The sequence below is a fragment of the Passer montanus genome, unplaced genomic scaffold (assembly GCF_014805655.1).
Source record: "Passer montanus isolate IOZ18808 unplaced genomic scaffold, ASM1480565v1 scaffold24, whole genome shotgun sequence".
Lineage (NCBI taxonomy): Eukaryota > Metazoa > Chordata > Aves > Passeriformes > Passeridae > Passer > Passer montanus.
In genome coordinates this window covers 4,760,480-4,785,695 of record NW_024367037.1, presented here as the reverse complement: position 1 = coordinate 4,785,695, position 25,216 = coordinate 4,760,480, and the positions used below count along the sequence as shown (strand labels likewise).

The 25,216-nt window shown below is 38.0% G+C and overlaps 1 protein-coding gene across 1 annotated transcript in view; it reads left to right on the top strand.

Annotated features, from left to right (window-relative positions):
• The window catches only part of LOC120502972 (dynein heavy chain 5, axonemal-like), a 149,650-nt gene that overhangs the window by 77,579 nt on the left and 46,855 nt on the right, over positions 1-25,216 (top strand). The window contains exons 51-61 of the mRNA XM_039711017.1: positions 3,137-3,343; positions 4,575-4,904; positions 6,222-6,428; positions 6,516-6,758; positions 7,399-7,553; positions 9,243-9,907; positions 11,085-11,365; positions 11,730-11,945; positions 14,518-14,685; positions 21,790-22,008; positions 24,520-24,696. Coding sequence (XP_039566951.1) covers positions 3,137-3,343; positions 4,575-4,904; positions 6,222-6,428; positions 6,516-6,758; positions 7,399-7,553; positions 9,243-9,907; positions 11,085-11,365; positions 11,730-11,945; positions 14,518-14,685; positions 21,790-22,008; positions 24,520-24,696 — 2,868 coding nt within the window. The remainder of the gene's footprint in view (positions 1-3,136; positions 3,344-4,574; positions 4,905-6,221; positions 6,429-6,515; positions 6,759-7,398; positions 7,554-9,242; positions 9,908-11,084; positions 11,366-11,729; positions 11,946-14,517; positions 14,686-21,789; positions 22,009-24,519; positions 24,697-25,216) is intronic.

Genomic DNA, 25,216 nt, shown 5'->3' with positions numbered 1-25,216 from the left:
CTGAATTGGTTATACAGGCATCTGTACCTTCACTGGAGGGTTTGCAGAGGTCTTGAAATGGAAAATAGCTGAAAAACACCAGCCTAAATTGACCTCTGGCTTTCTTAAAATCTGGAGCCATTTTGTGTGCCCCAGCCATGTGCTCTCTGAGCCCTGACAGAGAGTGAATTGTACCTGTGCCAGCAGCCATTAATGCTATTTTTTCAGCATATCTGTCGATGCCAACAGGCATGCCGGTGTAATGCCAGCTTCTGTTCCTGGCAGCAGCTGAGAACTATTTTAGCAGAGTGAAGAGGCGGGGTCCGGGTGGTGGTCTTGATATTCCGCATCCTGGATTTTGTCCAGATGCTGGCAACATCCAGCCTTCAGATGCCATTCCTGTCCCTAAAAATAATTGAAACTGATTCTTGGGAGTTGCTTATGCTGAATCTATGCTATAGAGCAGAGTAGCAGATATTTGATCTCATGTAAGATTAGGAGTGAGTGCTAACTACCTTCACAACTGTTTCCCTTCTGCTTTCATCTTCTGTAGAATTTTGTTTTACTACACCTTGTGGAAATTTCCAGATATAAACAGTTAAGTGAATGAAAAAGTAAAAAGACGTTTAATAAGAACACTTCAGGTAGTAATCTGAATTAATCTTCGGTGTTGAGTAAAGCATCAGTATGAATCAAAATAACTTGAAATGGAATGTTAATTTAAGACCTTTATTCTCTGTACTATTAATTCACAAATTGCAAAAAAATTTAAAAAATAATATTAAACTGGTAAAGGACAGTTGAAAATTCTCTGATATTTTAACTAACGAAAATAATAGTACTCAATACCCTCTTCTTTTTCAAAGATAGTTCTCATTTCTGTGCTGTGCAATATTACTGTTACCATGCAAACATTCTGAAATGCCATAATGATAAAACACAAATGTGTTTTTTAAATGGTTGAGAATTCATAGTTGCAGTTTGTTGGCCTAAGCCAGCTGCAAGACCTTTACCCACCTGCTGATTGCCTCCCCCTCCTCAACAGCACAGGGGTCGAGGTGAAGACAGGGAGATCCTCAACTCATCAGATACTGCGATGGGAAAAACATTTGACTTGGGGAACACTTTTGAAATTTATTTCTAATTAAAAATAGAATTGGATGGTGAAAAACAAATACTGAAAAACAAACACTTGAAACCCTCTTCTTACTCCTCTCTTCTTCTCAGGCTCATCTTTAGTCCTTCATCACTGACGCTTCTACCTCCTCCGTGGCCAGCAGTACAGGGGGATGAGAAATGGGGGCTGTGGTCAGTCCATAACAGTTCCACTGTCCCTCTTCTTCCTCTTCCATGTTGCTCCCTCCTCCTACATGGACACAGTTCTTACCAGGGCTGCAGTTCTTCCTGAACTGTTCCACCATGGATTCTTCATGGTCACAGGTCCTGCCAGCAAGCCTGGTACAGCATGGGCTTCTCTTTCTATGGGTCTGCAGGTGCTGCCAGGAGCTCTAGCATGGGCTTCCCATGGGGACACACCCTCCTCTGGGCATCCAGCTGCTCCAGTGTGAGGTCCTCCATGGGCTGTTGGTCGATCTCTGTTCCACTGTGAATCTCCATGGAATGCAGGGGGACAACCTGCTTCACCATGGTCTGCACCACAGGCTGCAGGGGAATCTGTGCTGGAGCACCTCCTGCCTTCTCTCTGCTCTCACTTTGGTGTGTGCAGGCCTGACTTTCTCACAGTTTTTGCACTTTTCTCTCAACTGCCAGGTAGAATTTGCCCTTCCTGACACAGGCTGAGTGTCTCCAGTCGCTCTGCTGGAGGCAGCTGGAACTGGCTGTGTCTGGCATGGAAAAGCCCTGTCCTCCTCTTGCCAGGGACTGTCCCACGGCCCTGCTGCCAGCACCTGGGCACCCTCACCTGGCACATGAGCTTTGTACAAAATGTTGGAGTCCTGAGGAGAGGTCTGAGCACTGACCTGCACCAACCCCTCAGCTGTGAAGAGTACAAACCAAAGCCAGGACTGTTTCATATACACTACACATGGGGGTTGTCATTTATGTGAGGTCTGAAAAAAAGTCTTTCTGGAGGGCAACTTTTCTTAAACTGCTATCACTGTATCAAGAAAATTAACAACATTCATCAAAATATTTTGTGGGGATCTAGCTGTATCTTCTTTTCTGCTGTCACACAGAGTGTATGTCTCACTGGAGTTCTTAGAGCACTTCTTCAACAAGGATATAGGTTTATTTTTCTGAAGTACCAAAATGGGAACATTTCTAATCAACCCTCTTATACAGAGAAGAATTTAAATTATATTAAACTTCATCATCGTTGCAGAAGAATCAAATCTTTAAAAAGAATTTATGTTGGAAATTATGGAATTTTTGTGGCTATTTCTAAGCTCCAGGACTTCTCCTGAGCAAAATATTTCCTATGCTCTCTCTTGCTCTCTCTCTCTAAATATATGTATATATATGTATATATATATATCCCTTAGTGTGACTCTAGGGTTACATATTTTTATTATAAAACCTCACTAAATATGAAAAGTGGAACTTTGTTGCTTTGGGGCATCCTCAGCAGCTGTGGGAATTGTACATATTCATAAAATTCAAGGATTAGTTTCTTCATTAAGAGAAGATAGCTAGCTATCAGTAAATACGATGTATTTGTTTGATTTTTTATTTGTGTGGGTTTGATTTTACAGTGCCATTCCTTTACATTGCTTTTGTTTTAAGAGTTTTGACTTTGTAGTGTACACATGAAAACTGATTTGGTTTTTCCCTTGTTCCTTGCAGTCTGCTGTAATAGATCATCACTAACAGCTTAAATATAGAAAAACCCTGACAATTGCTAATGCAATCTTTATTTGCATCTTGAGTTGGCATACATCTACTTGTTGTAATACTTCGTGAAGTCTATTAAGAGCTTATAAATTTTAATACTTAAAAATTTTTTGCAAAACATTAACTGACAATTTGTTTGAATTTCAAGTTGCAGATGGTGTATTTATCTTAAATAAACTGTGTTCCTAGACTTTGAATTTAATAGCAGGACTGAGATTTTTTGCAGAGCTGCTGAGCATCTGTGTCTCCTTTTGTCTTAATTCACCTGGAGTTACTGATGTGCTTTTCAATGTGGCTTATCTTGCAGAGTTACACAAGCAAGTATGATCCCGATGCTCACTTGAGCAAATGCCTAAACTTTTCCTCTGCAACTCTGCCACATATGTTCCAAAGAAGCATAGAAGGTTACATAGGCAAAAGAATGGGCGCTACACACGGTCCTCCAGCAGGGAAGAAAATGACTGTCTTTATTGATGACATTAACATGCCTCTGATTAATGAATGGGGTGATCAGGTAAAAGGAAAATATTAACATTTGGGAGTTGGTGGTCTTACCATTGTTGCTGCTGGGAATACTGATCTGTGGATTGAAAAAATGGGATAGGTTGCAAAAAGGTATCATAATATGGATTAGAACAAATATGTTTACTAAAAACAATTTCTCCAAGCCACTTTTTGACATGAGTAATAAGCTGTCAGTCCCAAAAGATCAAGGACAGTGTCAAGCGACTTGGTGCAATCATTGTAGTATTTAAGCCTTTTGGTTTGGTTGCATACAAAGCTAGTAGGATTTCCAAAGTAGCAGTCCTGAGAACCAGTCTGGGAAAGGAAGTATGCAAATCCAAGAAATACTCAGAGATTTTTGTTTGATCTGCTCTTGACTTTAAGAGCAATTACTGTTATGTGACATCTAAGCTGGTGGTGAGTCTAAAGAATGAGACTTAAGAAGAAACTGGGTTTGTAGAGCCTTGAGTAAAGAAAGCTTGGAGGAGATCTTATTGCTTTCTGCAACCACCTGAAAGGAGGTTGTAGTGAGGTCAGTGTTGACGGGACAAGGGGAAATGGCTTCAAGTTGTACTAGGGGAAGTTTAGATGGGACATTAGGGAAAAATTTCTTCACCAAAATGGTTGTTGAGCCTTGGAACAGATTGCCCAGGGAAGTGGTGGAGTCACCATCCCTGGAGGTCTTTAAGAGAGGCACCTGGGGACATGGCTTAGTGGTGGATTTGGCAGTACAAGTTTAATGGTTGGACTCAATAATAAAAAGGTCCTTTCCGACCTAAACAATTCTATGATCACAGTTGACATTAAAGACTAGCAAGCTGTCTTGAAGTACTGATTAAAAAATACTTATAGACCCATACTCTGAAAATATGATAGAAATATAAAAAAATTCTGCTGAAAAAAAGCAATTTCCTTGCTTCCAGTGTAGCTCTGTACTCAGTGTCTCTGTGCAAGTGGATGTGTGACTACACATTGTGCTAAATTAACCATTCTTTCTCACTAAGTGCCTGTGTCAATCTGAAGATAGTCTGAATTGAAAATTGAAAGGGCTGTCTTTTCTTAAGTTGAAATTATACAAATACAGTTGAATGTCTGATTTCATGACCACAACTACTTAGCACATGAAGCTTACAGGCAGCCAATGCACTGCATCTGAGTGCTTGGTTGACACATTGCATGTTGACAACCTTAAAACGCTTATCTCCTCCATTCCTTTTTTCTTTGTGTTCGGCTATATTTAGATCACCAATGAGATTGTAAGACAGCTGATGGAACAGAAAGGTTTCTACAATTTGGAGAAGCCAGGGGAATTCACAAATGTAGTTGACATCCAGTTTGTAGCCGCTATGATTCACCCTGGGGGAGGTCGGAATGACATCCCACAGCGCCTGAAACGCCAGTTCACCATCTTCAACTGCACACTACCTTCCACTTCCTCTATTGATAAGATATTTCAAACAATAGCTGAAGGCTATTTCTGTGAACAACGACATTTCCCCGCAGAAGTATGTAAACTGGCTTCAGCATTAGTATCTACAAGTCGAAAGGTTTGGCAAATGACAAAAGCAAAGGTAAAATTACATCTATTAAGCCCTTGAAATATCTTTTGTACTGTACCTTTTGTACTGTTGTGTGTGTTCATATTTCATATTGTGAAGCTGTGACCTGTGGGTGTAACTGCTGGCTGATGCCTCTGTTCTGAATTGGATGCTCTGAGCACCAAGCTCCAGATAAAAATCCTAATCATATGCAGTGTCTTCTGTAGCTGATATAAGCATCTGTAGCTGATATAAGCATCACATTATATACATATAACATAGTAGACATAGCTGATAGGAAGATTGAAAGATCTTCCAGCTGAGAAAATGTTGAGAACACAAGGAACCAGAAATTAAAAATTAGATAGGAATCTTCTGTAAAGCTGTTTGGGATTGTGAGAAACTTTAAAGGTCTGAATTTTAGGAAAGAATTCAAATTTGGCAGAGAGGGAATCAGTTAGAAACAAATGAAATCTGGTATTTAGTAATTTATAAATATTAACTTTTTCCATTTCAAACAAACTGTTACAAACATTTGACTGCAATTCCTGGGCAAATTTTGCTTTGAAAGAGATAGAAAACGTTAAGTATAGAATGAAATTTGAAAAGAACAAAACTGCAGCATAGAAATGTGTGTCAAAATTGTTCTTCTTCTGAGAAAAGTGGTGGAGAGTGGGATTTGTTAAATTCCTGTCCAGAAAAGGTTGGTCCGAATTTCACAAACAACTCACTGTAGACCTATAATTGGTTTACACAGAGAAATAGAGGAACTTCTAGTGAAACTATTGACTCATAACTATTCACCAATATATTCAACAGAACTGGGGGTTTATTACTTCTAATTAACTTCCTTTTCTAGAGAAAATGTAGCTTTTTGCTAGGTTATAAATATTTTCCCAAATAATGTTTTCTCAAATTTTTCCCTTCCCTTCCCTTCCCTTCCCTTCCCCTCATGAACCTTTCCCCAGATAATCATGGAAAGGACAAAAGAAAATAGCAGACACGATCTGGAAGAAGGGGCAGGAGCAACACCACAGGATAGGCAATATTGACATTTTTACTGTGGTCTTCAGTGCCATCATTAACTTACCTGTCTTGGGTACCCTTCAGTGCATGTTCCTGGGACTCGAAAGATTAAAAGAAACTCAGATGAAATCAAAGTGAAATTAAAAAGCTGGTTATTGCTATTGTCGTTTCTTCATTTTATGGTTGCCTCTTAAATGCCAAGCATGTATTTCCACTTTAACGCAAGACTGAAGAAAATATCTACATTCACTTTCACTTAATAATAAGTAGAAAATATTTTCATTTAGCAGTTATTTGAATATGGCTCATGACATTATTTTGTAGATGTTACCAACTCCATCTAAATTTCATTACATCTTCAATTTACGAGACCTCAGTCGTATTTGGCAAGGAATACTTACAGTTACTTCTGATGTCTGCCAGAGCATCAGTGTTTTGGTAGCCTTATTCCAACATGAGTGCAGACGTGTTATTGCAGACAGGTTCATCAGCCAAGGTGATAAAGACTGGTTTGAAGACATGATGAGGAAGGTAAGCAAATAGTATTTTAGTATTTGCCACAGAAAGAGGCCAATGACATATGTCATTACTAATGCAATCCTTAATGTATTGTTGCAGATTGTTTCTGAGGAACACGGTCAAGATATGTTTGGAGATAAATGCACGGAATTATACTTTGTGGATTTCTTGCGTGATGTCCCAGAGACTACTGGAGATGAGCCTGATGATGCAGAGTTGAAGGCTCCTAAAATTTATGAGCCTATCCCATCTTTGGATTACTTGGCTGAAAGATTACGGATGTTCATGCAACAGTACAATGAAACTGTCAGAGGATCAAAGATGGATTTAGTATTTTTCAAGGTATTAATGCTTGTAATTGTATTAATACAGAAAGGGCCTGGTCTTTTGCACTTATTGATGCATAGATCTTGTATGTTTCTATCACATTATTTTGGAGATAGCTCAGAACATATAGGTGGTTTATACAGTGCACATGGTGAATGTAGTCTTGCTTTCCTGAAAGTCACCTCCTTGTCAAAGTCTTGATGCACAGTGCTTTCTTCAACTTTAGTTATGGTGGTTTGATAGAATAACTACAGCAGTTGAATAAGAAGTGCCTATAATACACTTATATTTTACTTTTGTCAGTCTTTTTAGAGAGCTTGTAAATAAGTCAGCTGAAAAGCTGGAGGAGTCCTTTCTGCTTTTCCTTCTGTCGCCTAAGGGGCATGCCTTCAGCCCTGCTGATGACAAACTGTGCATGTGACATTGCTTCATACAAGCTTGATACAAGGACATTTCTCTTGGTCTAGCCCTGCTGCCCACTGAAGTCATGGGGAAATCTCCTGTTGATTTTTATGAGTACAAGACTGAGTTTTTGGCATAGGCTCCAGAGAAGCCATCTAGCTGTTGGGAAGAAGTTCCTTGGTGACATGCTTCTTGTTGATTATACAATGCATCATTTTTGCACCTCTTCATCCCCTTTTCTCTCAATACACAGGATGCAATAATCCATTTGATTAAAATATCACGGATCATTCGTACTCCACAAGGAAATGCATTGTTGGTGGGTGTGGGTGGATCTGGAAAGCAGAGTCTGACCAGACTAGCAGCATACATTGCTGGACACGAGAGCTTTCAGATTACTTTAACAAGGTAACACAATGCAGTGGACATGGACATTTGCTCCTTAATTTGCCATAGAAATGAACTCCTCACAATCAGCTTAAAGAAATGCAAACCTCTCAAACATTTTATCCCTCAGTGTAAATGACATTTTTGGTCTTATATAGACAAATTGGATTATGACCATTTCTGTTAATGACTTAATATTTTGTAGTGCTGGAATTCTGTAATTTATAGAAATTGGAAGTGAAAGGGAGTAGCTACTGCCTTCCTTCTTTTTCTCTTTTGACATAGGGTTTACAAGGCTAGGCAATAAAGACCAGCCAAGAGTATTCTTTTTTGCAAACTATTTAAAATGCTGAGAAGTATTCTTTAGAGAGACATATCAGGTCTATGACTAATCTTATGAGGCTTCTGATGAAAGGAGAGATAAAGAAAGCCATATCACAATCTCTTCCTGTGTCCCAGAAGCAGAAGAAAGGAACACTGAGAACACAAAACAGGAGGGAAAGAAAAAACCCAAAGTGATAGAACAGAATCCCTAGATTTCCAAGATTAGTAAGACAAATATTAAAAATGGCAATGAATATGGAAGGAGTAAGCATGAAATTAGCAGTGAAGAGTGGATGCTGGATCATGTTTTGTCTCTAAGTATCATTTCCCGTAACTGATGTTAGATTATTGAACCAGACACACTGCTATTCTGACTCAGTAGAGAAATTCTTATGTTCCTATCAGAATACCACAAATCACTGTAATAACTGTAGCCGACACATACAAACTGAAGAGCTGGATTGTTTCTCAAGCTCTGAAGTGCTTGCTCTATGGGTATTTATGGAGCAGAAAGAAGATGGAGCTAAAAGAGAACTGGGACACTTCCTGTGTGGCATATTTATGTGAAGAATGGGTCATGTGTGTATTGTACAAATTACTTATGACTTTGAAGAGATTTTTGGAAATAAGAGGCTGGTTACAAAGAAAATAGGTTTTTAATTTCAGCTTTAGTTGGCTTGGGACAAAATCTGCCATTTTTTAACATTACTTTATGTCATTTTATATTGCATAATCTGAAATGTGTAATTTGTGTGGACTTATCTGAATCTTACCTACTGCGTGCACCAGCTATAAGACACATAACAACAGAAGCAGTCATGGTCTCATTTGCAGAAGAACTGATCAGCCCAAGTGATAATGTTCAGACCTAAATTGTGGGGCTTGATTTTAGTTAAACCATATAACACAATAAACCCCTCAGTTTCATTCTCTTTTGTCTATTAATGATTTCCTTTAATCTGCTCTCAGTATCTTCAGAAGATAATCCAGCTATATTTACATAATGGTTACAGGTTTCAGAACCTACTTGACAATTTAATCCAGCTGTATTAACCTATTTCTAATAAAGAATTTACATCTGCAAACCATGGAGATACAAAACAGCATCATAATTGCCTTAGATATAGTATTGCTGTCACCATACTCTTCCCCAGCACATTATTTTGTTGACTTCACCTCTTTTCACATTATTTATATTACTGATCATTCACTTTGGGAAAATGTTTATGAAAAAGAAACCTAAAAAAATGTAACCAGGAGCTGTGGTATTAATTTCTTATCTAGATATTTTTTCCTTGCCTCAAGGAAGCTGATCCAGATTATACATATCTCCTAAGGTGATCTGTAATTCTTGTTCTCTCTTTCCTTAACCCTTTTCTATTCCAGAACATATGCCACCAACAACCTTTTGGATGACCTGAAAATGTTGTACCGTGCTGCCGGTCAAAAAGGAAAGGGTGTTGTCTTTATATTCACAGACAATGAAGTCAGAGATGAATCTTTTCTTGAGTACATGAACAATGTTTTGGCTTCAGGTGAAGTCTCAAATCTTTTTGCACGGGATGAAATAGGTGAAATCACACAAGACCTGATTCCAGCAATGAAGAAGGAGTACCCAAGGCTTAGTCCCACTAGTGAAAATCTTTACAGTTACTTTCTTGCTCGAGTTCGGAATAACCTGCATGTGGTTCTTTGTTTTTCTCCTGTTGGAGAAAAATTCAGAACTCGTGCACTCAAATTTCCAGGTCTGATTTCAGGCTGTACCATAGACTGGTTCCAGCATTGGCCTAAAGATGCTCTTGTAGCAGTTGCACAGCATTTTCTAGCTTCTTACCATATTGAGTGTACAGATGAAGTGAAACAGAGTGTTGTTAACACCATGGGAACAATTCAAGATATTGTAGCTGAAAAATGTGTTGAATACTTTGAACGATATAGGAGACGGACCTTTGTCACACCAAAATCTTACCTGTCCTTCATTGGAGGTTACAAATCTATTTACAAAGAGAAGTTTGCCAGTCTTGGAAGTTTATCTGAACGCATGAGAACAGGTACTGTAAAAGTTTCTTGATTTTTGTTTCTTTCTTTGTTTTTAAAAAGGTGAGAAGAATCTGAATAAAAGGATGTAAAAGCATGGATTTAGATTGTGAGATCGCATTCATTTGGAAGCAGAGTCAAATATTTTTAGCTGTATCGTGTGTGATTAAAAAATGTGCAGAGGTTTTGTTTCCATGAACTTTACGAATGTGCAGATTAAAGAGGAGTTTTGGAAATAGTATTAATTAGCAGTTTAAATACTTGAAACTCCTAATTTGCCATGCATGTATGCCAAGGAACTAATGAGATCCTAGTTTTCACATGTAAGCATGCCATGAGTAAATCTGAAAGGTAATTAAGTGCTCATATTCAGTCCCTCTGAATAATTTTTTTAAGAAACAGGTATATGCCAAAGGTACAGTTTTAAAAACATTGCTCTGCACATAGTCATACATGGTAAACAATTAAAGAGTCTCCTAAACTGAATGCTATTTGGAAGTGAATGTGAACTTAAGTTGCAGACTTGCCCTATATACACATAAGTCCAAAGGTAAAGGGTGGCTGGCTGTCTGGAGAAACAAGCATGTGTTTTTTTGAGCTGGAAAGATATATATGATACATTTACATTTAGAGACATGCACTTATATATGACGATATTTATACTTAAAATTTTTTCTCATAATTTGTTCAATTTTTTTGAGCAGTGTATTGCTCAAGAATCAGTAGGGTTCTTTTACCCCCATCTCATCTGGATCTTCATGTAATGTTGAATTTAGAAGATCAGCCTACTCTCCTTGTGTCTTCACTTTCATTGCCAGGTTTCTTTGTTTTGTACAGAGCACAGCTTGGTACTTTTCATGTTCTCATGGATTTCAGAAATTTCGCACACAATTCTTAGACTGTCATTTCCATGCTAACATTTTTGAGCATGTTTGTTTAATATTTAGTCTCCTTCTCATGTATAAGAATATAAATAAATGATCAAGTGATCAAGTGACAGATTCTGAAGGTTTTTATGCATTAAAAAAAAATAAATCCCCTGCTTAATTTTGGTGTTCAACCAATGGGATCACTCATTGGTGTTCCTAAATATGAATCAGAGCGACTTATTTTAAATATTCACCTTGCTTCTCTGAGGTTACTTTCTCCATAGGGTCTTCCTGTTGCTAAAATGGAATTTGTCCACCATAGGTCTTGCAAAACTGATGGAAGCTGAGGTTTCTGTAAATCAGCTCTCCAAAGAGTTGGTTATGAAGGAGAAAGATTTGGCTATAGCTTCAAAAAAAGCTGATGAAGTTTTATTGGAAGTTACAATGAAAGCCCATGATGCAGAAAAAGTTAAAATGCAGGTGCAAACAGTAAAAGACAAGGCTCAGGCTATTGTGGATGACATTGCCATTGATAAAGCAGCAGCAGAAGAGAAACTTGAAGCTGCAAGACCTGCACTGGAAGAAGCCAAGGCAGCCCTTCAGGTCAGAAACAAATATATTCTGAGCATGCATGCAGTTAATGATTATTATGTGCAATAATTTGACTTGTGCTTTTAACTTGGGAGGATACAGGGGATTGAAAGAATGGCACTAACCTGTAAATCCTTGTAGAAAAAAACCTGAAAACTGAAGAGGGGAAGAGGTAAGATGGGCAGTACTCTACTGTCAGGCAATAAAGCAGTCATAGAGTGGGACTACCTTTAAGGACTTTCTGCAGTAGTGCTTCTTAGGGACCTATAAAACTTTAGCAATTGCACTGCAAGTACAGTCCTCCCAAAAGAACAGCATTCTTTGCAATCGAGTGACTGCTTAAATAAATGGACTATTTTCTTTTATAATTTTTCAGACAATAAAACCTTCTGACATTGCAACTGTTCGCAAACTGGGTAAGCCTCCTCACCTGATAATGCGGATCATGGACTGCGTGCTGCTTTTATTCCAAAGGAAAATAGATGCAGTGACACTAGATCATGAGCATCCAGGTGTGAAGCCATCATGGACTGAGGCTCAGAAGCTAATGAATCATTCAGGATTTCTTAGCATGTTGCTTACTTTTCAGAAGGTAAGTAACTAATAGGGACACTACTGCTTCAATAACCATCTTCAGAGTTCACATGAAAGTGTCTTCTACAATCAAAGGAAGTTTGAAACAGTTTTGTCCATCTATAGTTGTAGATACTTTGTGGCCATTCTTTTTCATTTTCGTGGTTCATTATGTCAGTAATTTTTCTCCTTGGCCATACAGTGGATTCTAGCAGACAGAAGTATCCCAAGCAGTAGATCAAATCTTGAGAAGCTGAGTGTTCTTATTCAGGCAGTTCCTGCTTCTGAGTAGGAATTTGTCTTAAAAGGACCCACTCTTGGCTTTTTAATGGCTCACCTTCTCCAGTGCTACCAGGCCTGTTTGCCTGTAAGGCACTCGACAATTCTGTCTCTAATTTGCTATGGAGGTAGCAGGAAATAAGAAAAAAATGAAATGAGCAGGAAAGGCAATGAGATGATTAGGGAACTTTTTGGGGTTCTTTCACGAGAAAAATAGTGAAATGAAGAATAATATTTTCAACTGTAAGAAATATAAAAGTGAACAGGTTTTTAGTTCTGTCAGGACATAAACTTTTGCAAGGTTCACTGAGCTGTGAGACAAAGGAAAATTCTCTATAAGGACGAGAAGAAAGATGTCACAGGTAGCTGGACCAGAAAAAAACCTAGGGTAGAATATTAAATGGCAGAATCATAGCCCAGCTTTATAATCAAGGAGACCAAGCAGATTTCAGCAAAACCTGGCTTTCCTGCAATGAAGAACATACTTTCATTTGTACCCTAATGTTTTAATCTACTTAGCTGTGCATTTTGCTGATGCCTTTTCTAAGCTGCTGGAGTGTTTTTGTTGTGAAGATCATTCTCAGTATCCCCAGGAGCCATTTCTCCCAGAGAGCCATATTGTGGAAACTTGCACTGCCTCTGTAGACAGTTTTTTCCTGGGGCTGTCAGTCTGGACACTTTTCCAAGTGCTATCTCCACTAAACAGAAAGAGGAAATTAGTTTTAAGATAGCAAGGACTAATTATGCCCTCCTTACTCAAGTTTCTGTCTAATGAGACTTCCAGAGTTTTGGCACTTATTAATAGTGCATGTATTCCTGCTGGTAGCTGGCAGCACATTTAACTCAGAGGAGTCAGAACAACTTCTGTGGGACTGAGTTCTTGCAGGAAGTGATACTGATGAAGGTGGGGTAGAATACTGGACTACTTCAATCCCTGGTGAGGTCCTTCACATGCTGTCTATTTCTCATTTTGAGTATATAGGACAAGAAAGCTTGTTGTGTCTCAGTAGACTACACAGCTTAATTGTTTGTGAGGTTTTTGTTCTTTCCTAGTATTTTTAGGCAATGAAAATTAGTGGATGAAGAAGTTCATTGAGTTCAAAATTAATTACTTAGAAGAAAAAGCATGACATTTTCCAAACTTTTGAGCAGAGGTTTAGACCACTGATGATTGGTCTTTGCTTCACCTTTACCAGCTTGTTAGCTCATTATTTTGAGTAGGAGAATAAAAAAAGTCAAAATTTTTGTCCAGCACTATTTTACATTTTAGCAAATGATCACAGTGAAAACATCACCATGGCTGATCTTGGGAGTAATATAGTGAATGCCTTTTTTATTAGAGTAGCCAAGGATCAGATAAGTACAAGGCAGTCCTTCTGCTGTGCAGAAAAACAAGAAAAGGGTAAATTGCTTGACAGTATGAATGGTGGATGATTTTTAGATGCATTAAAAGAAAGGCATTAATACATTGCCAAAAAAGGGGAAGATTCTTAACATGTCTATTGTTAAGCAGTCATTTTTAGCCTGTATAAGCTCTTCTACTTTCTACCTTGCTTGAGGAGATGAATTCCATTTTCTTCTGACACTTACATAATTATAGATTAACCACCATCATCAAAGATCTGGCATTTCATATTCTCAGCAGATTGTGAAAGGGGAAAAAAAGCTGGGATTAGAATAACAGCTGCAAGACATTTCTTTCACAGTTAAGGAAAAGGGTTAGCTTCAGTGAAGTGGAGACAGTGCCTTGCAGTTTCACCCTTTTCCTTCTGAAATCTGCATGTTTGGTTCCTTTAGCTGTGTTCACACCAGTGCCTGTCTGATGCCGTGGTGAGATTGTTTATGGAACTGGACTAGAAGAAAATTAATCAGTAGTTTTCTGACTTATATTTCTGTCATAACAGTTTCCAAAGTAGTTCACTGAGTGTCGGTGAGGGTATTAAAGTTGGGGCAAAGACATCTGGTTGAGGGGGGAAGAGAAGAAGGTGCAGTGTTGTAGCAGCAATAACTTAGAACAGCTTAAATTGTCATGGAGCTACGAGCACTAGGAGCATCTGTAAAGCTTATGTGTCAAATAGGGATATTAAATGCCAACTCAAGTCAATCTGTTGCAGTAGAAGTAGGAGTTATTTTCACGGGTACACAAAAACTACTAATCTGTCCTTTATAAGAGTGAAAGGCAACAGCGTTACTTTGTTGATTTATTCTGTAATAAGTGATACCCCATGGTTTTAAAAAGAAAAATGTTCCTGTGAAGCAGACCTTATTCAAAAACCCATTTTAAAAAATAATTTTTCCTTTTCATTGACTAGGACTCAATTACAGAAGAAACTGTGGAGCTTTTAGAGCCTTATTTGGATATGGAGGATTATAATCTTGAGACTGCTAAAAAAGTGTGTGGAAATGTAGCAGGTCTTTGCTCATGGACACAAGCAATGGCTTACTTCTATGGTATTAATAAAGAAGTTCTTCCTCTTAAGGTATTTAATATTCATAATTGTATTATTTTGAGAGATTAATATAGTCAAGTGGAAAAAAAAGTTATTTTGGCTAAAAAAGATATTCTTGTTTCTTCACACCTGGTTGTTAAGTCAAGCACACAGAGGTTTAATATGTCCTGGCAACTTTTTCTCCTTACACAGAGCTACCCTGTGGTACAGCTTAAGTTGTGTGAACACAGTAAGCATTCAGTTGGTTCTTTATAGAGTCTGTCTAGCTGTGCATGGGAGATAGTGATACCTTCTCTGCCCTCAGCCAGGCACTATGGCTTCAACAAAACCCCTCAGTCCTTCTGGCCCGGGAAGGAACCCACTCACTGTGGTCCTGATAGAATCTGGGAGAGGAGAGGAGAGATCAGTCTTGGCACAGAAACATTCTTTAAGGAATTTAGCTGGAATTAATCTCCCTAAAAAAAATCTTGGAATTTCAAACTACTATGTGCAAGTGTACATGTGCAATAAAGAAAGTAGTTGTGAGGTGTAGAATTCTGTTGAAATATTGAACTGAAGTAGGAAGCGATCAGCTACTGTTGTATGAATTCCTACAGATAGCTTTATTGTCTTGGAAATGTTCCATTTGTGAGCACATTGAAAATAAGGGTCTTTGCATATTTATATAATGATTTATAGTCATTGCTCCTACAGTGAGTTTTATGGTTCTTTTCTGAAGAAATACATCCAATCCGTTATGCTTCCACTGCGCTCATGTTTGGTTTCTTATTGAATAAGCCACTGTATCAATGGTATAGTCTGCATAATCTTTAAGTATACCTAGACAGATCTGATTCAAATGTGTTAAAAGCCTATTTTTTTATTCAAGTAACTCAAGAGAATGCTGTATTTTTGTGATATATAACTTGCTATTTCCTTTTCAAATAATGGGATGTTCACTAATGAAAACAGAATTTGAAATGTTACCATTGAGAGCTATAAAAGGGAGCAAGACCTGGGGGAAATAGTGGCTTTATATGCAAATGCAGCCCTGAAAGCTGAAAATGTGCTCTTGCAGTTTTTATTTGAATGTATATGATTTAGGATTACATATAAATTTAGCTTTCTGTTCATTCTTGTTACACTGTAGCTGATAAAAAATGAAACATATATATCTTGGCAGAGTGGTGCCTATTGTCAGGTATAGCAACAGTCAAAAATATTTTAAAAACTGAAGATGACAGAGGGAGGGAGGAAGGGTGTAAAGTATGCAGGAGATATTGCAGAAAGCAGTGTAGTGATGCTAAGAAAATAATTGAAAATAAGTGTACAATTAAACTGCATAAAGTACTAGCCCAGGCTAATCCATCCAGTGCTAAAAGCAGGTTTACTGAATGAATTAATCAAGCTGTGTTATCCTAACTGCTGTTCTAAGGTATAAATCCCCTTAAACACCTGCAAAATAGATTCAATATATTTTTAAATTGCATCCTAAGTGAGACTCATTGCCTCATTTATCTTAACTATGACAACCTGTGAAAACTAATTAATAGCCACTTATATTTTAGTGTGCAAAATTATTTATTTCTATATATAGATATATATTTTGGTGTGCAAAATTTTTATTAATGTAATATAACATAACATAACATAACATAACATAACATAACATAATTAATATAATATAATATAATATAATATAATATAATATAATATAATATAATACAATATAATATATATTTTAGTGTACAAAACCTTATATTTTATAGCTTATATATTTAGTGTGCAAAACTTACCTAATTCCTACAAATGGATACTGGCATTCTTTAGATAAGTAACCTGCAGACCAAGGGTCATTAGTTAGACTTTTCTGTAAACCAGCTTGCTCCATTAACCTGAGAATTTTGAAACACCATCTGCTCCTTATCCATTATTTGAAGAACAGCAGAATGGAGAAATTCTGACTTTTGCTGTGATACTGTTAGCCTCCAATTAAAATACTGTGTATTGGAGTATAATTTCCATAGGGATGTCTGCAGTGACTTTAATTAAGTTCTCCTTAGGCTGTTATAGTGATCAAGGGAACTTTGTTTACAGTTTATAAATTCTGTTTGATATTGACGATTCTCCCTGTCACATTCAAGTTTAAGCATGAGACTTTATTGCCTTTTCTACTTTCATTTGTTTCCATGCTGAGCTAAAAAACCACAGCAAGCAATGAAAGGAAATCTTGCACCTGAAGAAGAGGTAATAGTCAAGGAGTGTTGAAATTTGATAGTTGTCCATTTAAATAAGCGTGTCCTTGACAAGGTGATGCCCACTGGGCAGGAAAACAAGCATGCAAGTCTGGATTCAAGGCCCACAATAACTGTAGAAGGAAAGCATATACTTTAGAGTGGTGAAGGGAAGGATTAGGTCACCTAACAAAACAGAGTGAGGTCAGGACATGTAACTGAACAGAAGATATGAAAAGTCTTTCCCTAGCTAGTACAGACAGTGAGAAGCAGATAAAAGACATGATTTCTGTGCCTTTCAAAAGGTTATTTTAGTCCCAAAGAATGGTCACTGATAGAAAAGAAAGCGAGGCCAAGATTTTATTAATGTCACTCTTGCATGGATCTGTTTGCATGTGTCCATAGGTATATATGTATGTGCAGATATATATCTGTTTTCTAAAATTTGTATTAGTTAGGTAAAAACACTGTTTTTGGAATGTCTGCAGAACTTGTGTATGCCTTTGCATTTTTTACAATCTTTTCCTAAGTAATGGTGGATACAAGTGTATCATCATATCGAGTCCCTGAGAAAGTTGATCCAAAACCAATGAAGTGTCTATAGGAAAAATCTGCAATAATCAGGGATAGGAGTAGTATTGGGACTGCATGTCCATGAAGAGTCGTCAGTCAGATGCCATGTGCCCAGAACAGGACTGAAGCAAAAGGCAAAGATGAGCATTTAGCACATCCCCAGGAGGTCAGGAGCAGAGCGACAGAGCCCAAGAAGCCTTCTGGCCTAGTCCAGCAGCAGTAACTGCTCAATGGACTGTAAGAACAGTGGACTTTGAAAGGTGAAATTCCTTAACAAGAGAAGTGCTAGGAAAGCTCCAAATCATCCTTTACCTGTAGAGAACTCTATAGTTTTGGATGCTATTTTTTTTTTTCCTAATGGGATTCTCCTAGTAACATTTCCTCAATTTACTGAGCAGCAGCTTCTCTTCAGAGTGATTTGGGGTTGATCTGGGCATTCCATTCAGGATCAGGAATAGCATTAAATAGTGTGAGGCTTCCTTCTGTTGGAGAAGTCATTTTTATTGAATTGCTTCCTTGGATCATGGTCAGATATATTTGGTACTTTGCAAAACTGAGTTTGCAATGGATCAGCAAGAAACTTAGTGTCTATATCAATACTAATAAATTAAACAGTACTAGTGAATTTTTCTAGGCACTGGAAAGTGATCATTTACACTGGTAAATTTTAAAATGATCCCTAGTGTGATTTGGTCTTTGCTAAACAGCTTTTTTCAGTAGTCTCTGGGCAGCTTTCAGGTTCTAGCCTGGTCCAAGAGCCATTCTCACAAGGCTGCCAACATGTAGTCACAGTGTTTTAGAGGGTGAGAGAGCTTAATGTGAGATTTTTAATGCTGATCAACCTCAGTGCCAGAGAAAGTTCCTGGTCCTGTTTCATTTAAGAGTGTAGCTGTGACTGTAATAATGTTTACTTGTTCTAGTTTTGTGTGGAATACAGACATGTTAAGGGGGGCAGGATCATCTCACCACCTGCTATGAAGTCCTCTCAGAGGGCAGCTTGGAAGCAGGCAAAACAAATGCTAAAGGCCTTAGGCTGTGGCCCTTGTTGGCACAGGTGCTGTCTGTACCTGCCCCACACAGGCAGATGCAGAGGGCAGGCAGCAGCACTGGTTGGAGCAGGAGCTGGGGGGATTGTCTGTCTGGTTCCCCACAATGCCAAAGGCAAGGAAAGGCTGAAGCTACTGCTCCCACACAAACCCAGGCATATTCCAGGGTAGCATCACTTCTCCAGGAGCAGAGATCAGAGTGTGGACCTCTTGTCTTAAATCCTCATGATTCATCTGCATAAAATCCATTTATTCAGGCTTTCACACTGCATCCAACTGGAACAAATTGTGTATCCTTGCTCTGCTGCGTGATGCAGAGGGATGAAATGAAGGGTGGGAAGCTTGTTCACAGAGCAATGCCACTAAAATTAGAAAGGCTACAGTGGTTGTTAGTGGTTGGGAAACATGTTTCCTTCCTGCCTAATATTGGCTGGAAATGATTGTATGGAGCTGATTGCAGCTGTAATAGTCTTCTTGTGAGAAGATTCTCTTTGGCAGCAGAACTTGCCTCCTGCTCTCATGGCAGAGCTCTATACAGGAGGCTGCCAGCAACCTGATACTGATGTCAATACAAAAGCTGTGTTTGTACCCATGAGATTTTGAAAACTTGAGTTTGGGGGAAAAAAACAAAACAGGGAGAAAGGAAATAGTGATGATTTCAAAGGGTCATCTGAACCAAGTAGTCTTTCTGCCTTTGGGAATCAAATAGGTTAGTCATCCTGATATGTTAGCTGTCAGTCTCATCCAACCAACCATTGTTCATCACATATGATAAAATAGCCTATAAATCAAACTAATATTATAATGTCTTATACTTTGCTATGATTACCCTGAAAATGGCTGAGAACTCTGGTTACATTGTCTGTAAAATAGTTTCTTATTATAGGTCATCTTCCAGAAAATCTGTAAAGCCTTGTGTAAATAAGTTTAGGGATTCTTTTCATGTTAGAATACAATATACTTTTTTTTGTACTCATCTGAAATATATTTTTGATGTCCCTACATCTTCAAAGCTGATAGTCTTTTAAGAGTTTTAAGAATGGGGAAGTTTGTTTCATCAATCATTTGTACTTTTCTGGGTAGTTTGTTGCTGCACAGGAACTTGCTTTTCATATTTACAAGGCATCATTTCTCATATGTATTGGGAATTCACATGCCCATCTTTTCCATTGAAGTTCACATCCTGCTGTGATAAATGTCAAGGTGTTATATGAATCCACACAGCCAGGTGTAAGTTCTCTGTTGTTCCAGCTGTTCTGCCAAGGCTGTTATTCATTACCCTCCAAGAATCTTGTTTCCTGTGTAACCTCAGTATTTCTCAGCTGGGACTGAAACAATATGTCATAATACTGTTTGACTCCCATTTTTAGCCCTCAGAGAATTTAAGGATCAAGGATGCTCTGCAGTAGGGAAGGTGGTGGGAAGAGGTGGAAGAGGGCTGGTGCAGGGCTCCTTTTGGATCTCAGTAAGAAAGGCCTGACAACAGATGGTTAAATGAGGCACCTGCTTTAATAAGACAGAAGAATAAGAAGAGTTTAAGATAGTTTGAATGGCCAAAAGATAAATTTTTCTCTTCATGGAGAGGATCTGCTCTGCACAGGATACCATGGGCAAAACTATCCTGGCTGTCTCTTATGCTGCATGAATGGGGGGTGTCCAGCATTTGAAGGGATGTAAAGTTTACTCACTGTTTGTTTGTCTTCTTTTTTTTTTTCTTGTCTTCTTCTTATTTTTTAAAGGCAGTTGTCTTATTAAGCCAGTTGTTGTCAAGCCTTTCTTATTCAGATACAGAAGGAACCCTGCACTATTTGTCTCTCTCTCATAGCTCACCCTTTCCCTGGTGCAGGGGGGACAGTAATACTACGTCACCTCCTAAAAACTCCCTTGCTGTTCGAACTTTGCCCAGTGGTCCAAGATTCACTAAAACATAGCAGCAGCTGATCTGAAATCTGCTTATCTGGGTTTAATCAAGACTCACTGATTGAGCAGTGCTTATTTCTAGGTGATGCTCTTTAATGTGTTTTTTGCTAAACTGTGAGGTAAAAATATTTCGGCATTCTTGCATGATGGAAATTTTATGGGCAGCCATTTTAATGGTTCGTCTGTGTTCTGAAATATTTTTTTTATCTTTAGGATCTGTCAACCCAGCAGTGGCTACAGTAGATGAAATTTTACTGACAGTGCTATTCTCTAGCATTTACTCTCTGCATGTACCTAGATTGCTAATATGCATGGACACAGATACATGTGATGTACCTGTATCCAATGCACATGTATGCAACATACGTGTACATAGATATTAGTAACCTACTTCCTTGATTAGTACATACATGCTTCTCTAATTCCCTGCTCACAAACCACTCTTTTGAAATAGACCAGACCCCAACCCATGGTTATGCTGTTAACTAAGAGTTATCCCTTAAGAGAGATGCCTTTTACTGCTACTCTTCTGGTGTGATGCATTGCAAGTGTCAAGTTTCATATTTGTAATAAAACAGGTTCTACAGACTCTTGGTTTCCATCTTCATAACCCTTATAGAAGAAAAAACCAGAAATAAGATACATGATATTTAAACAAGCTTTTTTAAATATTCAGAGTAAATGAAAGCAACCTTTATCTCTAAGTGTGAATTTCATACGAAATTTGTCAGGCTCTAATCCTTTGCAAATATATATGGAAATACTTTCTGCATTCACAGAATATTTCTTCAACCCTGTTAGGAATATAAAAGTTAAGGGGCCACATTTAAATGGCTGGTAAGTCATCATGCAAATTTATAGAGAGATGTGAAAGAAGTCTCTAGAGTTTTACTTTCCAGAGGAGCAAAAAATACATTTGTTATATTTTTGTTGTAAAAATAATTGATGGAAAAAGAGAGCAGAAGAGTAGTGTATGTTATAATTTTTATTATTTTATAATTAATGAAGACAGTATGAAATTTCTTTTGCACTGAGGCTATATTACAAGAGGCATATATATAAGGCAACCCATTGTATATGTCACCTCATGTGTCTAGTATACAGCTATTTCAAGTGTATTGTGATTTAAAACCATTGGTCATTGTGTGATCAATAGACCATTCTGAAAATATTATTAAAACATCTTAAGATTGCCTTGAATAACTTTAATGCTATCTTTCTGTTCCAGAAGTAAAAGAGCAAAAAAACCCCTTCTTTCTTCTTAAAACTTGTATTATTTTTAAAAGTACCCAATACAGCACAGTATGTTCCGTTAAATGAATGTCATTTGCTTCTGCCAAAAAAACAGGTATTAACTACACTTTACTTTTAAATATCTGTAGGCAAATTTAGCTTTGCAGGAAGGAAGACTTGCAGCTGCCCAGATGGAGCTGAATAGTGCACAAAATCAGCTGGACGAGAAGCAAGCGGAGCTGGATGAAGTACAAGCCATGTATGACACTGCCGTGAGAGAGAAGCAGGCCTTGCTCGATGATGCTGAGGCGTGCAGAAGGAAGATGAACAATGCCTCAGCTCTGATTGAAGGCTTAGGGGGTGAAAAGGTATTAGCACACATGTGCAGGTTTCCAGCACAAAGTAGGTGTGCAGTTTTGGGAATGCTCCATAATGATTGTAGCAGTGCTCAGCAAAATCAAGGCGTGGTGACATCTTGATAACCTATGTCACTTTTTTAAGTTGTATGTATGGTTGTTTTCCTTGATGTTAATGTGCCTAAAAAAGTGAAACAATTTCTTGTGTTAATTCTTCTGCATGAAGATTTATGTTATAACATATGAATCGTATGAGGATAAAGTTCAGATTTAAAGCCAAGGAGCCAAAATTACTTTTAGCTTTTTTAAGAAGAGGAATTAGGCTTAACCTAAATAATTGCCCTAAAATATTTATAAGAAGGATTACTCTCTTTTTCTTACCAAGTGTACAAGAATACAAATTTGAAGCTTGACTAATTTCCTGGATTATAATTGAAGCTTAGGTTTCTACTGGAGCCTTTTACAGAATTGTGGGCTAATTGTTATCCTCTGCACTGAGCTTGAAATTTACCTTTCCTATGCAGATCTTTCTGGCTCCAGCCTGAAGGTTTTCAGAGGAAGCAGGACACTCTTTTTTCCCCTCTTCTTATTTGCTTTGTTAATTCCTTCATTGATTTCACACAAAGTCAAAATTGATGAGAGTTTTGACTTCAACCATTGTGTCCTGTGAGGCTGGCACCTCAGAATTTCTTTGCATTGCTGCCCCTCAAATTACAACAGTCAAAAATCTTAAATGCTTTGTCATATTTTTTTTCAGTGAACTTCTGAATTTAAGAGCAAAAAAAGGAAATTATAGGGCCTTATTGTGGCTTTTATGAAGCTTGGTGCTATGAGATTTTGTAAGAGCTGTTATTCCACTCTACTTTTGAAAATTCAGACAAAAAAAAATTAAAGACACTATATGGCACTTGGAGGATTAGGAAAAACTGACACTGGGTTAAATGTATGTTTTTTAAATTTGAAGCATGCAGGTCCTGACCAAGATTGAATGCAGGGTGATTGTAAGGGAACAGAAACCTGGAAATAAATTAATAAGAAAAATATTAGTTAATTATTTTAATTTTTTTTAGCACACGAAAAATAATACTTATAAAATTGCAGCATGATGGAATAATTGAGATTGGAAGGGACCTCTGGAAACCATCTAATGCAAAGCACACATCCCTCGTTCCCCCCTTCTCAAGGCTCAGTGCATTTTTTGGTTGGGTTTTGAATATCTTCCAGGATTCCCCCACTTCCTTTGGCAACCTATTTTGGTTTTTGACCACTCTCACTGAAATAAAGGGATTTTTTTTGTGTGCTGAATTTAAATATCTTATATTCCAATTTGTGTCCATTGCCCCTTGTCATTTCACAAAGTACCAGTGAAAAGACTCTGGCAGAATTTTCCTTTTTACACCTTCTCATCATGTATTTGTGCGCATAATTACATGTGTACAAATTCCCCCTACATTCTCTGTGTTCAAGTCTGAACAAGGTTGCCCCCAAATTTTAGATCTCTGATCAATTCTTTACCTGCAAATCTGAGGTTAAGCAAACTGCCTTTCCCTCATTAAATCCTCACTCGACTGTGATGAGAACTTTTGTCAATGCCTTCCTTAAAACCTCAAGGATTGCTTGTGTCTTTCTGTGTTATCCCTTCAGATATTGGGTTGTTGAAGACCAAGGCCTGTGGATCAAAGGTTTCTTCCCCTCATCTTCTTCTTGTTAATCACATTGTCTGTGGCAGACACTCATGTCTCCCATGCTGATCTTCCCTCTGATGCTAACTCATAGGCTCCCACCTGGCATATTATCTGTCCATCCTCGAGTCTCCCATGCTGAACACATGCATTCCACTGCTCTGTCACATGAGAGAAAACCCCTTTTCTCACCTTCCCAACCTGTCCCTCCTAACAAGCCCATAGACAGCTGATGCAGCTCTCCAGTTGTGGATGTCTTTCCACCATGTTCCCATGACCCCCATCATATCATGACGCTGCAGCTACATGCAGAGTCCTCTTTTTTTCTCCATGCTGTGCACGTTCATGTAGAAACACTTCAGAGAGGTGCCGAGCTGTGATAATTCATGTCCTATAAGCATTATGAAGGCTGTCCCCACCATTCTGTCTGGTGAACAATTTGTTTTTGTGGGTATCCTTAAGATGGTCCTTCATTAGCCCTGTTTTGTTGATTACAAGGTCCCTACAGTTTATCTCACCTCACACATTTTGTTTGCCAGACCCATCCTCCACTTCCTCACATGGCTATTGGTCCTCCTCTGCCTGACACTTCATTCCTCCTTTAAAGCTCTTACCAGTTTGACCAGCTTGTTCACAAAGATGCTTTTTCTCCGCTTGGTCAAGTGGTTGCCAAACTTCACGTCCAAGCAAACTTCTACTTCTGGAAAGAATTATTTAAAGCAAAAGATACTCCTGTTCTGAAGAAAAGTTATTTAACGGAAAGAGATAAGTTTTTAAGTTAGATGTTTGTGTTAGTTTTGTGTCTGCTTAAGCTAACTTCCTTTTAATATTTTACATACAGCTTCGTTGGACAGCAAGCAGCAAAAACTTTCAAAATCAAATTATTAATTTGGTGGGGAATGTTCTTCTGGCCACTGGATTTCTCTCTTATTCTGGACCTTTCAATCAGGAGTACAGGAATTTGCTACTCCAATTGTGGAAGAAAGAGATGGACAATAGCAAGATTCCATACAGTAAAGTAAGCGTTCATGTTTTGTTCTGACCTTTTTCTTTGCCTTGCTGAGAAATTATATGCAGAGCATTTCATTCCAGAAAAGTACATAATTGGAAGATTATATACAAGCTGTCACATTCAATCAAATCTTTAATAAATAAAAAGTCTGAACAGTTGACAACTGAGCTTCTAAACCAATATGTTTTAAATTCCTCTTTATACTGTCAGGCATTTCACAATTGGTATGTAGGACACTGCTCTGGCAAATCTGAGAGAGAAATGCTGTCTGAGTTAGCTGGCCTGGGAGAAATAGCATAATACAGGAAACAAAGTAAAATTTATCAGCTTAGAATCCACTTATCTTTTCATAAGAGGAAACATCACCTTTGCACTTCCATGTGTTATCAGTACATACCCTCCTGTCATACCCTCTGCTGCATACCCACAACATTTAATTTTGTTTAATTTGAAGTGTCTTGTAAAAAGCATTTTGCAAGGGTTACTGCAGTGTTAGCTTTTAAATCCATGCACCTTTGTCACCAGT